Source organism: Mauremys reevesii, linkage group 8, assembly GCF_016161935.1.
Source record: "Mauremys reevesii isolate NIE-2019 linkage group 8, ASM1616193v1, whole genome shotgun sequence".
In the NCBI taxonomy this organism is placed as follows: domain Eukaryota; kingdom Metazoa; phylum Chordata; order Testudines; family Geoemydidae; genus Mauremys; species Mauremys reevesii.
The window spans coordinates 17,779,028-17,796,056 of NC_052630.1; the positions used below are offsets into that span (position 1 = coordinate 17,779,028).

Sequence of the window (17,029 nt, forward strand, 5' to 3'; positions counted from 1 at the left end):
ATTATATGATTTTTCCTCCTCCAATTTGCCAGATTGCATGGCAGTTATCCAGGGGAAACTGACTACTTGCAAGTATGATTTCCAAATTAACTTGGTCCAAATGATTAAACAAATCACTGAAAACATGTTAAATGCTGATGATACACCACATCTCCATATTGTGTCTCTACTGCCTATCTTATTACTGCAAACTGCCATGATACATGGCAATTCCCAGATTTTAAGGTCAGAAGGGACAATTACAATCATCTACTCTGACCTCTTGCACAACATTTCATTCAATTCCTGCATCAAGCCCAATTGTCCTCTTACAAATAAAAAGAGAATAATATTCATAAGTGCTCTATCCATCATGTCTTTGAATATTTCCAGCAGCCAGTGGAATCATTAACCATAAGTAGCGCTTGTGCAGCTATACACCAGTGTTTAGAGAACAGTGGTCATTTGTGCATGAACTTTAAAAAAAATACCCTGCACACAACAGATCTCATGAAATTTGACTTTTGTTTTTGTCCATGGGTGGAGACTAGCTCAGGCAAAGAAATCTAGGATGTAATACCATGAAATATACAGTGATTTAAAGTTCACACTGTGAACATAGTAAAAAGAACACCCCCAGAATGAAGTAAAATCATGTCTGTAATTTACTCAAAAGTCAGTTTCAACTCCCCTTTCCACTACCTTGAACAGAAACTGGCATTTTATTATTGACTGCACATCCAATTTGAATTCCCATACTGCCATCTTTCCTTGGATTTTTCAACTACTGACATCCCGTTTATCCTGTGCCATGAAGGCTTTTAGGTGAAAGAGCCCCAGGAACATGTGGTCTTTATTTTGAATAATGGTGTTTTCTTTTCCCTTGCCTGGCAGAGATTCTATCAGCAGTTTATCATCACTTCCACCAGCTTTAAAACACAATCTTATCATTCATCTTAATTTTCTCCTTTACACAGCAATTCCATTAGACTGCCATTAATTTTGTTTTTATTAACCCATTTAACTTCAGGGGGTTTCCCCTCCATAATATTAGTTTAACAACAAGAACAAAAAGATACAGAATAACATGGGAGTTATTTTTTAAAGAATCATTTTGATATCTTGCAAGCCTCTGAAACACCATCCCAAATGGAAAGATAATATCCCTGTTAATCAAAAAACTATTTAAAAACTCAATTAACAGAACATTATGCTCTATAATTAATCTTCATTGCATTTCAATGACCCCCCCCCAAATGAGTTTAATAAGTCTTTGAATTTTATTACAATGATCAATAGAGTAAATTCCATAATACAAAGTAAGTTGGCTATGGGAGATAATTAGACCCCTCCTTTTCCCCTGAAGTAATTAAGTCACATCCATCTTAAGGTCCCATTCATCCCAAGTAATATCATTGGATCCTCCTGATATTTATCTGAGCATAAGAGAAAGCTGCTCAGCTGAACACAGCTGCAAATTGAAAAAAAAAAATCAGCTGTAGTTTTTCTTAAAAAAGATTCCAGGATCCACGAACATAACGAGCACAATAAACAGTCAGAGGGAAGAAAACTCCCTGTTTAGTGGCAAACGAATAAGTGTGAACTGACTGCAGAACCCTGTGTGAGGGAAATACACGAGACATGCATCGACAGCAAATTCTAGCTGGGCTCATGTTATCCCTGTTTAAACTCATGTTTTATAACAGAATCATTCTTTAATTTTTTAAAATAGGATTTTGCCAGAAAGAAGAAATAATAATAAAAAAGACGACATTTTCTGACCATTGTCTGTGTTGCCACAAGTCACAGATACCAATTCCCTGTGCTTGTGCTCCCTCATGGCAAACTCCCAAGGTGAGCAAACCAAGAGAAACAGGGACCAAAGACAGAAAAAATGACTTCAAGGCTTTTTAAGCTCTTCTGCCCTGTAGGCTGAAGAATTTTCTCACCAAGGTTGGGCTTCAAATGCTCATCTTAGTCATGCTGGTTAAAATCCCGAGTCACATCACTGGTCAGACATTAGCATATGTGAGACCAGAATGGAGCCCACTGAATGTATCAAATTCCTAACCTGAATATTCCTGGCCCTCCTAATTCTTGCTTCTCCCCGTCCTTTTACTTTGTGTGTGTGGATTATATGGACACCACGGGCCTGATCTTGAGAGGCGCTGAGACCCAGCAACTCCAGCTGAAATCAGGGGGATATGGTACAAGTACAGACCCCAATAACTGTTTTAAATAACTCCCCTTCTCTGTTGTTCTCTCCAGGATCCCAGAAGAATGGTATTTCAATAGGACTTCTCCTCTGTGTAAGTACTACTCAGCATGAGTAAAGGCTGCAAAAATCAGTCCTCCTTGTTTTGTTTTGTTTTTTAAACTACTACAAAAAATGTGAAGATGGTTTTCCTGAGCGGAAGGTTTCCCTAATACTGAAGTTATGGATGAAAGAATCTGTTCCAAAGGTAATGGGAGTTACATGTCTGAATGGAAGGCAGAAAGGAGTTCAAATAGGATAGGCCCTGGACCAAACCCACAGATACAAAGGGAAGGCTGAGGTGCACTAGGGCAGGCCCCATTAAATCTTAGTACAGTGTTTGATCATTTACAAAAATTGACAAGAGTATAACTAAGATTAGAACTAGGAGGCGAACTCCTTGGTTACTTACCTCAGCCTTCTCTGTTCATCTCCCCACGTGTATTTCTCTCTCCTGGGAGAGATTCTTTGGGATGAGGGCCTGCTCCTGTGAGGAGCTGAGCACCCTTAATTCTCCATTAATTTCAAAGGGGGTCAAAGATGCTCTGCACTTCCCAGGATCAAGACCCAAATAAACGTAAGACCTTAGTGGTCTACTGGTCGAAGAAGAGGGCTGGAAGCCAGGAAAACTGGGTTCTATTTCCATCTCTGCCATTGCTTCGCTGCGTGACTTTAGGCAAGTCAAACTCTCCATGCCTCAGTTCCCCCTGCTCTAAAATGGGGGAAATAATACTTACCTACCCTGCGGGGGGATTGTGAAGATTTATTTTTTTCACGCTGACAAAGCACCATGAAATCCATGGATGAAAGGCAAAGCATTCTATATTATTATTGTCACATACCATTGGTGGAGAGAAGGAAGTAGGCTGCATTTTGCTGCGGGAGCCATCGTATTTTATTGATCTTCTCCTCGATCTCTAAACTCTTCAGGTAATCGAACTCGGGTTCATGGCTCTGGAACGTGCTGTAAACATTGTATTCTCCCCTACGATGGGGCTGATTTTTACTCTGCGGGAGTGAGGAAAAAAAATGGTAAAAGGAATTTTGAGAGCGAGAGCGAGGCACGCGCAAATTTTCTATTGAGTCTTTTGTTCTCTGCGGATTGTTAAGAGATGGGGAATGTCTGATTACGGTGACACATTACAGTTTAGATATCAAAGCCGACACAAGAGATCTTTCCGGCACGATGTATTCTCCTCTTGTGTCAGTTTCTCTGCATGCTGATGATATGAGCAGGAAATGGTGCCTTTGTTTTGCTTTGTTTCTAGAATGAATGAAATCCTCCCCATCATTTCTCTCCAAGGCAAATTGGCGAGGAGAGATAATGGCTCAGATACAGGGCCAAATCCGGTTTGATTCACTCACACAAGCAACCCCATAGACGCCAGTGGAGCTCTGTACTGGCATAAGGTGAGCAGGATTTGCCCCAAAGATCTATAAATATCCAGCAGAAACAAAATAACCAAAGAAAGGAAACAATCTGTGCAAGAATGAACGTTGCATAAAATGGCAAAGGGCTCAGTTCTGCAAGGTGCTGGGCAAGCTGGCAGGTGCCGTGTAGCTTCAAGCCCCATGGACATCCGTGAGGTGCCCAGGTGCTCAGCACCTGGGAGCCCTGAGTGAAGCTGAGGTAGTTAAATGCTCCCAGACACTCTCAGATACTACAGTGGTGAGCACTATGTAAGAACCTGAACAGAACAGAAATGCACACACTTTATTGTACGGATTGACTTTCTGTGTTCAAATGATGTACCCAGGTCCTTCAACATCCCTCCAGAAATGGTGCATCTCTGTACAGCAGGAATTCAATGGAATTTACCCCGCAGCACATAAGGAAGTTTAAAGTTCAAGAAATAGAGTAGAATAATAAAAAGAGAATAGGAAATAAAATAGTGTTGGGAATGATGAGAATGGTGTGTGTATATATAATCTAAACTAAGCCGCCCCTCTCAGGGCATACTGTATACACAGAAACAGTTGAGAGTAAGACTTGAAAATAAACTTTCTAGTCTAAAGACATTTTAAAGCCTATCATGGCCAGGCCTCCAAGATCCCACTCCACCTTAACAGAACACATTGACAAAAGGGGGCTTTGCTACCATCCAGATCAGACTGTGAAGTATGCACAAGATGTGCCAGACCAATTAGCATCAGACAGCTTTGGAAACGGAGGGAAAAAATATTCCAGATTGTAAGGGCCTGTGACAGCTTTCATTTGCCAAACCCATTCTGTGCTTCTTGGCCCCACAGCATGTGCAGAAAGCTTTAATGGTGTGCTCAGTGCCTTGTGCAAATATGGATCCTTCAGAAATGAACCACAAACGATACATAGCTACCAAGAAGCTCTTAAGGAAGGTTTTTCTGAGGTAAGGTTTATGTCCAGGATCACCTTGATGACTCTTATCCATCTATGCTACAGTAGATTTTTTTTTTTTTAAATTTGAAATGTTCTGTTCTGAGAATTTTTGATGCTCCTGGAAGTGATAGACTCGCACCAGCCAGGCTGACAGCCCACTACAGTACAGCCAGATACTGGGCAAGCTTCCCCCCCACAGCTCTTGGCACATACCCCAAATCTTGTTCTGTAGCGAAGGGCCTCTTGGGAGCCGTGATGGCCAATTGAGCCAAAAACTCACTGCTCGTGTGGGCTGCCCCCCGGCACTATTCTTTGGGCTATTCTGCACTGCTACTAGCTTGCCCTGCCTGCACCCACCCATTGTGAGAAGTGAGAAGCCCAGAGCAGGAGCAAATACTGCTTCAAGAGCATTCATTTCTGGCAGTTATTCCAGTGAGAACATTGCCAGACAAACAGGGGATCACACCACAAAAAGCAGCTGATCCTCTTCCCTGCCCAACCTGACATTGCTCCCTTCTCTGAGCCACACAGCTTCAACCCAGCAGAACTGACAGAGGACTCTCAGGTAGAGGGCTTGGCCCACAAAGACTTTTCTGCCCCCTTTGACTCTTCTTTGCTCCCTCCACATCTCGCATTGAAGGGGAGTACAAGGCCCTACGCATGTTATTGGTGGCGTGAGCAGCGAACAACAAGGGAAATGGCAATTATGGCTTAAAATTGTAGGGGCTCTTACACCAACTGTTAGGCTGTGCTGTGATCTCACTGACACCAGTGTAAATCAGGTTCAATTCCATTGACATCTGGGGTGTTTTATCAGTGTAAAAAAGGGTGAAACTGAGATCAGAAGGCAGCTAGTTAGGTTTACAGAATTCTAACATGCTAATGCAAATTGATACAAATCAAAGCAAGGCTGTGAACATGAGAAGGTTCAATGAATGTGCCAAATTTGGATGAAAGGAGCAAAGTTCAAAGAGCATTATTTGGTTTGGCAAATGACACAATTAGGACCACTGGAGTTTCTAACACAGCAGCTTGATCCAATTTGCATTAGGCTCCCAACAAGTGCAATGGAAGTAAAACGATGCAGAAAATGCAACATTTTAAAAGGTGCTTTCTGAGAGGAATATGGTCCCATTTTGGTTAATGGCCTATTTGCAGTTTGTAGTTTGCCAGAAGAGAACTGGGGGGAAGAGTGACACATGAGGATTAGGAAGCAGCAGGAAGTTTCTTTTAAAAGGATAAAATAGGCATTTTGCATTCACTAGCACTTACCTCCTGCTCACGTTGAAATATTACAACCCGACCCCCCTTGTCCCCTGTCGCTAGTAATTCTCCTGTGTGGTTGAATTCTACTGTAGAGATAATGTCAGCTGAAAAAAAGAAGACAAAGGCAATTTAAGTAACTGCAGACTGGCTTTTCATGGGCATCTATAAGACACCATTCTCTGTGCAGTTAAGGAAAAAATGTATTGTCAGTGCTTTGTCTCCCCAGAGAAGTTTCCAGAGTCCTTATATTTCTTCTTGTACATAAATATGCTCATGGAATTTTGTAACAGTTTACTAGGAACGAGCATGAACTAAAACCTGATATAAACACATGGAGTTCTGAGACACTAAGAATTGGATTCATGTCTGGAAATAAATTTTGTGGCTGTTTTATGTCTCCATAGTGGTGTTATCCCAAACCAATACCATATCCAAAACTCTGGGAGACATTTAGGTCTAGATTTATATCCAGATTTTGTAATCACCACCCATTTCTACTATTTGTGCTCAATAAAAAGCCCTCAAGATCCTGTGCAGGTTTAAGTGAATGTGTCATCATTCAGATCCATATTTTCCTTTCTATGTTCCCTCCACGTCCCTCTGACTCTAGGGGAGCGCTGGTAGTTTCCATCTCTGCAGAGTCAGAGGATGGGGCAGATGGGGGACCTTGCTGGTCACCACTGCATTCTCCCCTGTTCAAAGCCACAGGCAAAATAGCCTTAGATGTGTGCCGTTTGCCCTGCCCACTGCAGAACCCCCATATTGTACTTCAGATTAAGTAAAGGAAACACTCCATCCACACTATTGCCATCTAGTCTCCCCAACGTGGTGCAGCCCGATATAATTATCAGAAGAAAAGTTGTGTGTGGACAGGGACATGTGGTCAAAATTACAGTGAGGCGAATTGTCCTAATGTGTGAGAAACAAGGAACGGACAGGAACCAGTAACTTATCCAGGGGGGTCACAATCTGGGAAAGCCGTGCTTTAAAGGCTTTACTCAGTCGTGTTTACCCCTGAGGCAAAGCAGGCAGGAGAACCGCCAACGATTGGATTTATTAGGACTATTTTTAGAAGAATGTCAGAGGTTAATTCTACTGTGGTTATTCCCCTACTGGTCTTCATGGATTGTCTTTGAGTGCAGCATTCAGCAAAGGCAAAACAGTGCAGGGGGGAGAAGGAACACAGCCTCAAACCCAGCAGTTGGCTAAAGGACATCTTTTAAAATGAAAGGCACTTTGTTTTAGCTTTTGGTATCCAGATCCCTTGTGTACAAGTCAGTTTTATTGAACTTTAATTTCTCTTTTCATACCTTATTTATGTAACGTGTGTGTGTGTGTGTGTGTGTGTGTGTGTGTGTGTGTGTGTGTGTAAACAAAACACTTCTCATAAGCATGTACACCTCTTATATGTACGTATGTGCACATACATTGGGTACGTACACTCAGACGTCATATGAATGCTTAAAGAAAATCAGGTGCTTAGGTGCTGCCCTGAATAGGGATGCTTTTCTGACCCCTCTAGATGGGCTGTAGATACCACAAGAGCATCTCTCACTGATTGTTTTTTAGCATATACTTTACTGGATCAAAATCTGTGTTTTACTGTAATGCACCGAGAGTCTGAGACAGGTGAAAAACATCTAAACAAATATGTCAGCACTGAATTGGACCCAAACATATAAGATACGATCAAAATATATATTAGAAAGGTACTAATATACATGGATCTCTCTTACACACACACACACACACACCTGCGAACTTCAGAAGCCACTGTGAATGGTGGTTATTGTCTCTGTCTTCTACAATGTGAATCAAGATGCCATCCAGCAAAAAAAAATATCCTCAAGAGTTCTGGCAAACCTGGAAAGGTAGCTTTCTAAATGGTATCTCAGACAGGCAAGTTTCCTCCCTCTAGGTTCCAATTGTCCTGAATTGGTCAATCATCTTAAAATATTGCACCCTGTGATCTCAAGTTATCCTATACAAGTTATAGATGTTAGCTGCATCAGTCATTTTCCTATTTTTGTCCCCAGACTGGTGCCACTGCACCATAAACTGCCTCCGTTCTTTGCCAGTCTCTGGACCAAACTGCTTCCGATTTACGGCCTGACACACCACAATGGCTTCAATGTACGTCAGGTGAAATCTGGCCCATTTTAAACAAGTTTAGTGCTATTTACCCATTTCACTAGAATCCAGTTTGTTTGGTTATTTTCCCCTTATTCCTCTACTAGGATCTGGCTGGGGCCTGGTGGCTTAACTCAAGCTGGGAAATCATTTCCAATGGGACTCTTAGCTGGTTGACAAGGAGATGATTCTTCTCCTCCCCAAAGGGCAACAAAGTCCACCTCAGTCATGCATTAAGTTACTACCAGACTAAATTGAAACGGTGACTCCTGGATGTTCCCCCACCCCAACCAACATGTTCTTTAAAAAAACAACAATATTCAGATTAACTCTGGATTCACCTGTAACTCTAGCAACTCCAATGCTTTAATCACAAACCTGTCATTAAAAAAACGTCAGTATAACTCACATCTTCACAATCTGGCTAGAACAAGGAAGGGATTCCAGGAGCTGGTGGAAGAGAACAGCCACAGGTAGGGTGAGTCTCAGGCTCTAGCTTCACTACAGCGACTCACTACTACCAGCCTCTGTACAAAGGCCAAATCTGGTATCTCACTCATCTATTCCACGCTATGTCCACTCATGCATCCTGGTGGACTAACCACCATTTATAGTCCTTACTGCTCAGACTGTGTGTTACATTCTCCTGCCCACCTTTCTGTTCAGCTCTCCTTTGCTTTTCACTATTAACGTGGGGCAGATTATGGTCCACGAGAAAAAAAACAGGAAAAGAGCCTTCCAGTGTGGAAGGAGACTGGGGACACAAGACCTTCTTTCTTGACACTTCCCTAATCAGGGTCAGTGACTTCTATAGCCTTCTTCAAAAACGCATGAATGTACATCTAGCTGTCATGCATATTGGTCTCTCTGAGGTCCGCTGATATCCCATCCATATAGCTAATCTTTGGCCTCCCCCTTGGTCATCTTCAGTCCACGATCATTGCAAAGGCCAGCCTACCAATATCTTTAGCAGCACTTGCCCAGTTACCACAGTCGGATAAGGCTGTGGCAGGTGAGTTGTGAGGAATGACCCTGCCCTCTGAGGTACACTTGACATGGACAAGTTCAAAAGGGCATATCTTATTGGACAAGCTTTACAGGTTGGCTGTCTAAGCTGGACACCACTAGTTTGAAATTGGAGTTTCCCTTCTAGGTGATCTGTTTAGCAAGGCTACCAAACCCTATCTGCCCCAGCAAGTCTTATTTTAAGGTGGTATTTATTCACCTTGATGTCCTCATCATGGGGCCTACCTGGCATTTTACAAAAAGATAGCTGTGCCACCAGCTACCCCACCATGCCCTGCTGAGAGATGCCATGACTACTTATCGGATATTCACAGCTGTCCTACGGTTTCCTATCCACACCCAGGAATGTGCCTGATGGGAGTTGGTTGCCTCTTCTCAGTGTTGGGGACACACGGCCATCTACAATTTATTCATCATGTCCACTGTTTTATGTCTTCATAGGGATCCCTCCGCTCACTTTAGGATCCAATCACTCCCTGATAATGTGCGAGGAGCCCACCATGTCTGCTGAGCTGTGACAATCCAGATGGCAGCAGGCAGGTGAGTAATGAACTCCACGCTGCTTCTATTAATATTCACACATCTTTCCCATATTGCCCCGTCTCTCCAGCATTAAGCATAATTGCAATGACATGTGAATGCTTTCTAAAGTTTGTCTTCATTCATTTATAACATTTGGTTGCTGTGAATAGATTTTGGGATAATATTTCATTGCACACAGAGCCAGACTGCAGAAAAGAAACCCAAGAGGATTATGGTGGACAACACCCCATCCATCCAAACACACAGAAATCTACCGAGTGGCAGGGGTGGTGGCCTGGCCCGCACTCAGTTGGAAAGCAGTAAGGTGAAGCATTTCTATTCCATTATATGGAGCCCTTCCGATTCAGCCTGGGTTTGTGGGTAGTAAAATCTGCCATTAAGATTTTAACCATCTGCTACCAACTTTCACAAAAGGGATGAACCTCAATACATCTCCAACTCCCGTGTAAATCAGAGGGGCCAAATTCTACTCTGATTTACACCAGTGGAAAGCCAAAATAACTCGATTGGACGTGGCTGGACTATTTGGTCCGATCAACATTTACTACACATTTCATGCTTTTTTAGAGACATTTATGAATGAATCCTGATTTGCTTCAAACATGTATTATTCATACCTTAAATAAATGAGCTACAGGCCAATTGTCATCCCCATTTTACAGCTATGGAACCAAGACAGAGATTTGGTCCTTAACTATGTACCACAATTAGAGGTATGATTTTTTTTTAATACACCAAAATAGTTATACCAATATAACACCTAGGGCATGGCTACACTTGCAGTTGTAGAGCGCTGGGAGTTAAACAGCCTTCGGAAACCGCAGCAGGGAAAACGCTGCCGAGTGTCTACACTCTCAGCTGGAAGCGCACTGGCGTGGCCACATTAGCAGCTCTTGCAACGCCACAAAGAGCAGTGCATTGTGATAGCTATCGCAGCATGCAAGTGGCTGCAACGTGCTTTTGAAATGCAGGGGGTGGGGTGGAGCGTGACAGGGAGTGTGTTGTGTGTATGTGGAGGGAGAGAAAGTGTGTCAGCATGCTGTCTTGTAAGTTAAGACAGGAGCAGACCTCCCATCCCCCGCCTCTCTCTCACTCACTCAAAGCAAACAGCATTCCTCAGTAATGGTTCCTTTGTCCCAGAGCAGTTAAGCAGCCAGCTGTCAGAAACAGAGCTTTGAAAGGGCATATCCGCATTCCTACAGTGAGTTCACAACAATGACAAGAGTGTCCGCTTGACATAATAGGATTATGGGACGTTTCCAGAGGCTAATCACAGCGCAGTAATGCAACACCTTGTTCACACTGGCGCCGCGGTGCTCCAACGGGCGTGCAGCAAACGTTATTCCACTCACCGAGTTGGAGTGCCAGCAGCACTGTAGCTGCAGAGTCAGAGCTCTCTACGTGCCTTGCCAGTGTGGACAGGGAGTGAGCTAGGGCGCCCGGGGCTGCTTTATTGCGCTGTAACTCGCAAGTGTAGCCAAGCCCTTAGTGTGGATGCAGTTATACTGGTATGAAGTGCCTTATACTGGTATAGCTTATTCCCATCGCCCACGAGAATAAGCTGTATGGCATCTTTATCTCAGTAAAACTGTCCACACTATAGGGATTGTACCACTTCAGCTATACCAGAATAAAGTGATACAACTTGTGTGTGTAGACAAACCCCAAGTGACTTGCTCCTGGTCACATAGGAAGCCTGTGGAAAAAAAATAAATCAGGATTTGACCTTCACTCCTCAGTTGAGTCCTGTAGCCTAACTGCAAGACCATCCTCCTTTCTACACTTGTACAGTTCCTGCACAGTCCCTAAAACACAGGTTTGTACTCTATTACTGTATTTAATGTTGATGTTACAAGGGGACTGGTGGCCCAGGGAACGGATAATAAAGTACACAGCCTTTGACTTTAGATCACCAGCTCATATTCAACCCAGATTGGAAGTGACCCAAATCCTTCTGTATGGTGCCCTAACACTTCCCTACACCATGTGTAGCTCCCCTTTCCAGCACAGCACCTTAACTATGCAATAAATACACAACAAAATTACTTACACACGAGCAGCATGACCTCCCCTGAACCTCCTCTTGAGTGATTCTCTCATCATTACTTAGTTTTGATGGATAGAAACAGGCGACTCAAGGTGAAAAAAAAAAAAAACCTATGCCTTGCCTAGACCTGTCAAAGATTTATAGGGAACCTGGGAGTGGTGAGATAGATGCAATAGTGCCAGGAATGTCCAGGTTACTTGAATACATTATGCACTGTGGTGCTGATTTAGAGGGAATAATTTTTTTTCTGGCTTTGGGTTTACATTCTTGTATAATGACTTGTAGGGCTATTTGTAGTTATTAGGATGTGTAACAATGTACAGGAAAGTCCCTGTCACTCAAGCCTACCCCTTTGGCACTGATAGGGGATCTGAAAGAGCTGTGGGAGTAGACTCAGAGGGCAGGAATGCATAAGAATAAATGGTGATGGATTAATAAAATAATCAATAATGATATAAAAGGACGAATCTTTTCCTCTTTTCTACTGTCTTTTGGTTGGCCTTATGCAGGCTTTGCAGTCAGATGAGGGCAAGGACCCTGCACTATGCCCTGCTCCATAATCTCCTTGCAGTCCCTCACCCTCCTCCAGCCCTGCATGCATACTTTAAATGACGCAGGGTAGGGGTTGAGCTGTAGAATATTCTACTTTATCCACAGACTTCAGGCATGGACGAGGCGCTGTGTACATACATGGCTCACTCTTTCATGTGTATTTCCAGCACCGGCTCAAGCTGCTTGAGAAGCTACCCCCACAGTAGAGACACACTGAAAGTTTTTGTCATTCAAAGAAATCTGCTATCAGATAAATAACACTGAGCAAAACGTAGCCCTCTGTGACCCGCCAAGTAACTCCACTGTTTAGCCTTGCATTTGTTTGTTTGATTGACTAGGACTGGACGGTGCCATAAAAGTTGCTTACATAAGGGGGGGCAGTGGCTAGGCTATACTAGAGGCAGCTGCCTGGAAGTGAAACAAGCAAAAGCCCAAGTTCACAAAACATCCAGCTGATCTGGTTCATTTCCAGAGCAGTTAAGTTATTTACAGAAAGGTTCTAATTACTGAGCAAAAAGACAAAGGAAATTAAACTGGGATCCCAACGCACAACACAGATGATTACTAGTGATCTGCTAAATGTTTGCAATGAAAGCCCTAGGCCAGGAAAAATCTCACCTGGTTTTAGATTTGTTACAAATTCACAACCCAGCCCAGGTTTGCTAAGAAGTCTGAGGACCTTATTATAGAACCAGGGACCTCTTTTGCAATACCAAACAAAGGGATTGGGGGTCTGGTCCAATATCCATTGATCTCAATGTTCCATGGATCAGGCCCTTAATCCCCATTTTAATTACAAATCTCAGCTCAAACTGCTAACACCACTGCTATGCTTTTGTATCAAGAGCTGGTAGGAGTTCGTAATTTCCCCCCTTTTAACAAGAAAATAGGATAAACTCAGTGATTTTGTCCAAGTTGCACTTCAAAATTTGGGGTTTATTGAAACCTGCATATTGAAGTAAAATTTGGTTCAGGATGCACGCCAAGCTATGTGGACAGAATATGGGGAAAATGTCTGCACAAGCCCCTGCAAAGTGAAACAGGTATATTTCCCTCATCTCTCGTATCTGATCACATCCAGAGCCAGTTCTAGACTTCACAACTGAAACATGAACACACAAACTTTAGGGAAGTTTGTTCTTGGAACCAAACTTGAATCTGTGGCATGGGCCCATCTCTGATTAGAATAGCCTTTTTCCTTTACGGTGATTTCATCTTTGGAACATATTTAAAGTTTCCAGTTTAAATAAAATGTCAGTTATAAACATGTCAATTTTGAACCATATTTTACTGCGAACCATCCTGCCCAGTGTTTTTACTCTTTTCCAAATTTATGTGCTTCTCACTGAAGGTAGCAACTCGAATGCATTAAAATATGGGCAGAAAGTCAAGCCTCGCATTTCCCTAGGACTGTTCCAGATGAAAAAAAAAAAACTGAAAAAAGTATAAATTAGATCCATACTCAAAGCAAACTCCATCAGTCAGATCTTTTCTCTGGAAAGAGTCATGCACTTTTTGCCTGGGCAAGTTCTAGCTAAGTACCAGTCTGGAACACAGTAACATACATAATTGTGCCTTAATGATACAGTGAGTGATAGAAATATGTGCACAGTAATAAAGATAAGAAGATGTCCGAACCCAGGTCTCTACGGCAATAATTAACACATACAGTGGATGTTCCTCAATACTTTCTAATTTTTCACTGACCATCAGCTGAGAACTATGGTATTCATGGCATTCCCTACCCTTACTATAGGGGTCAGCTGGGGAAAACGCTGTAAATAGCATGGGAGCATTAGCTATAAAGGCAACTGGAGAAATTTTAGAGGTGACCACAGTAACTAGTTAATGTTGCCCTTGCATCCAGATGTTTTTCCCCTTCTAAAAGTTACCCACTTGGAACTGTATTTGTTTTTCACCATTTAATCTTCTCCATCAACTGCTGATTACATTTAAGCCATTTCATTTGTAATGAATTAAAAACGTTCAGTGCTACAACAAGAAATTTTTCAGACAGCATCCAGCTACTTAATGGATTACCTTGTCAGCAGAACTATTTAAAACATCTGGGGCCAGAATTTATGAAAAATCCATACTCAGCTCTCGGGGCATAAGAAATCACCCTGGCCACTTTGTTGCTTTATTCCGGAGGGAGCAGAACAGGGGGAGTTCTTGGCCATAGAATCTGCTGGACTTTTCTTTGTTTATCTGTTTACTTGCACACCTGCTGCTTGGATTTCATGCATATTTAAATAATGGTCCATGGGGCTCACGACACAGCTTTATCACCCAAAAAAACCCAATAATGAATTAAAAAAATCAGAATCCCTCTTTTAACACAGTCCAAATTCATACTTGGTGTAACGCCTCTGATTTCAATAGAATTACATCAGCCAAGTTTTTTGGCCCAATATGTGTATGCATTTCATTTGATATAATTAAACATCTGTGGCATTCTTCATAGTAAACTGGGAAGAAGGTGCAAGTAGCTTCCACTCAGTGTGGCTAGTTGCTTTCACTCAGGCCTGGTCTACACTAAGAAGGGGGTTCGAACTAGGGTACGCAAATTCAGCTATGTGAATAGCGTAGCTGAATTCGAAGTACCCTAGTTCGAACTACTCACCGATCCCGCGGCGTCTGGACGGAAGTACGCAGCTCCAAGGTCGACTCCGCCACCGCCGTTTGCAGTGGTGGAGTTCCGGAGTCGACCGGAGCGCGCGGGGAGTTCGAACTATCGCGTCTAGATTAAATGCGATAGTTCGAACTCCAAGAAGTCGAACTCTCCGCGTCGACCCACGCGGTAAGTGTAGACCTACCCTTAGATAGTCAAATCTATCATGGCCTGATACAAAACCCACTGAAATCAACAGGAGTCTTTCCATGGACTTCAACAGGGTTTAGATCAGGCTCTGTCCTAGGTAGTTCCAAGTGAAAAAACATAACATTAGGTATGGAAATATCTTCCATTCCTTCAACAAGTGAGGTGAGCACAGTATAGCATGTTAGCTGTTTTTTAAAGATGTTTCCTGGTAAACGTGTGACGCTCTTAAGCAATCCTCTCCGATTCAACTGCCTGCCTGCTATTAATCCCAAACTTCATTTAAAAGCTAGCACATAATTATTAATTTGAATTAATATATATTCATGTGATCAATAATTCATAGCTGTTCCTCCTAAGACTCCTACAGCAGTTTTGTGACAACAGAAGGCATATAAGGGATTTTTCTTCCTCTTCTTTTCCTTGCTTCCTACATGTTTGGTGCCTGGAGTGCATGGAATTTGAAGAAAACTGTTTCCATGGTGATCCTTCCTTCTCCAAGCAGTGGGCTATACCAGCCTGCAGTTCTCTCCTTTCTGAAGTGCATTACTGTTCCTTATTGCTTTCATGCTAAATATACTGAAGATTGGATTTGATTTCTCAGCAGCAATACAATTTTATCAGAAAAATGGGAGTATATATATTTATTTTCAGATAAAGAATAAGTTCTCCCCACCCCCGTCCTTTCATCAAGAGAAGGAGAAAACGTAACAAGGAAGAGAAAACTAACCAGTTATTAAAGAACACCCCCAGGAAGACAGAGGTTAATGGGAAGATTTGAATTCTCAGAGCAGTCCAGTTTGAAATGGAGCAGTTTGGCTGTGTCTTCCACATTGTAACGGACACTAGGAAGAAGCCTCTGTTTCGCTGGAGGAAGGTGTGGACCACAAATGGCACTGAGTTAATTCTCATCTGCATATGCTAGGCATTAGCATATCCAGAATCCTTGCTTAGGGCCAGATGCTGCTCTCCATGAAGCAAATGGCAAAACTCCCAGTGGTTTGAAATGGGAGCAAGACGATGCTCTTCTTGAGATGCAAGCTGGCTTGTGTGCTGTTACTGTCCCAACATGGAGCCCAGTCCTGCACCCCTCATTGCTGTAACTAGGAGCTGGTGAATGAACTCCCATTGGTGGGAGCTGAGCATGCTCAGGACCTCTCAGAAGGCCTGATCCAGTAAGAGGAGGAGCACCTCCAGCTCCCATGGAACTCAGTGGAACCAGAGAGTGCTTATCAGCACATTAAATCAGGTCCATGAACTCCAAGATGGCAGCACTGAATCAGTTTCATTTGATTGCTAAGGTAATTAAGGTTCTGACCCTGGAATAACTCTCAGGATCTGGTATCAAAACCCAGAGGAATGTATTCACACGTGCTAGTTCTTTTCCAGATGGGCTTTGAATGGGCCTTCTGTGTCGTCTCCTCTGGTCTTACTGCTGGAAGAAAGAACTGGGAGGAGAGTCTCCTTCCTCTGATCCTAGTTGCCAGAGAGGACAATCAAGCTAAGCGTTGCTGAGGCTTCTGGAAGGGTGAGACACTTGTGCTCGTGGTTCAGGCAGACCTTGCCCCAGCTATGATCAGGGCCTCTGTGACTAATGCCCAGATACCCTTTGGTCTGCAATGTAGAGCAGCTCCTAAGCTCTATGCTGATCACTGCAAATCCCTGTATCATATTAGTTCACGGCAGATATTAAGGACAATGTGGATTAATCACCCAATAACAGAAGATGCGACTGCTGCAGCACGTCTCCTGAGCAACAGAGGCTACGGAGAGGCTACTTTCCTGCACTCTCTATGCCGCCTTCCCATCGAATTTCAAATCAAGATCAAGGTCTCATCCTTATCTTCAAAGCACTCTGCAGCCTGGACCCAGGATAGCTAAAAAAAGACTGTCTATAGCTCCAGGATGAAGGCCATGGTCAACAATTGAACTCCTCTGTATAACACAACTCTCAACAATAAGAGTGAAGCTAGGCTCTGTGGGAGACAGAACCTTCTCTGAGTGTGTCCGACACTGTGGACTGATCTCCCCCAGGAATTAAGGGCTCTCAGAAGCCTG

The 17,029-nt window shown here is 43.0% G+C and overlaps 1 protein-coding gene across 1 annotated transcript in view; it reads right to left on the bottom strand.

The window, feature by feature from the left end:
- Nucleotides 1–17,029, bottom strand: part of PPP2R2B (protein phosphatase 2 regulatory subunit Bbeta) — a 155,364-nt gene that overhangs the window by 61,097 nt on the left and 77,238 nt on the right. The window contains exons 2-3 of the mRNA XM_039484930.1: nt 5,862–5,959; nt 3,076–3,241 (exon numbers count right to left, since the gene is read on the bottom strand). Coding sequence (XP_039340864.1) covers nt 3,076–3,241; nt 5,862–5,959 — 264 coding nt within the window. The remainder of the gene's footprint in view (nt 1–3,075; nt 3,242–5,861; nt 5,960–17,029) is intronic.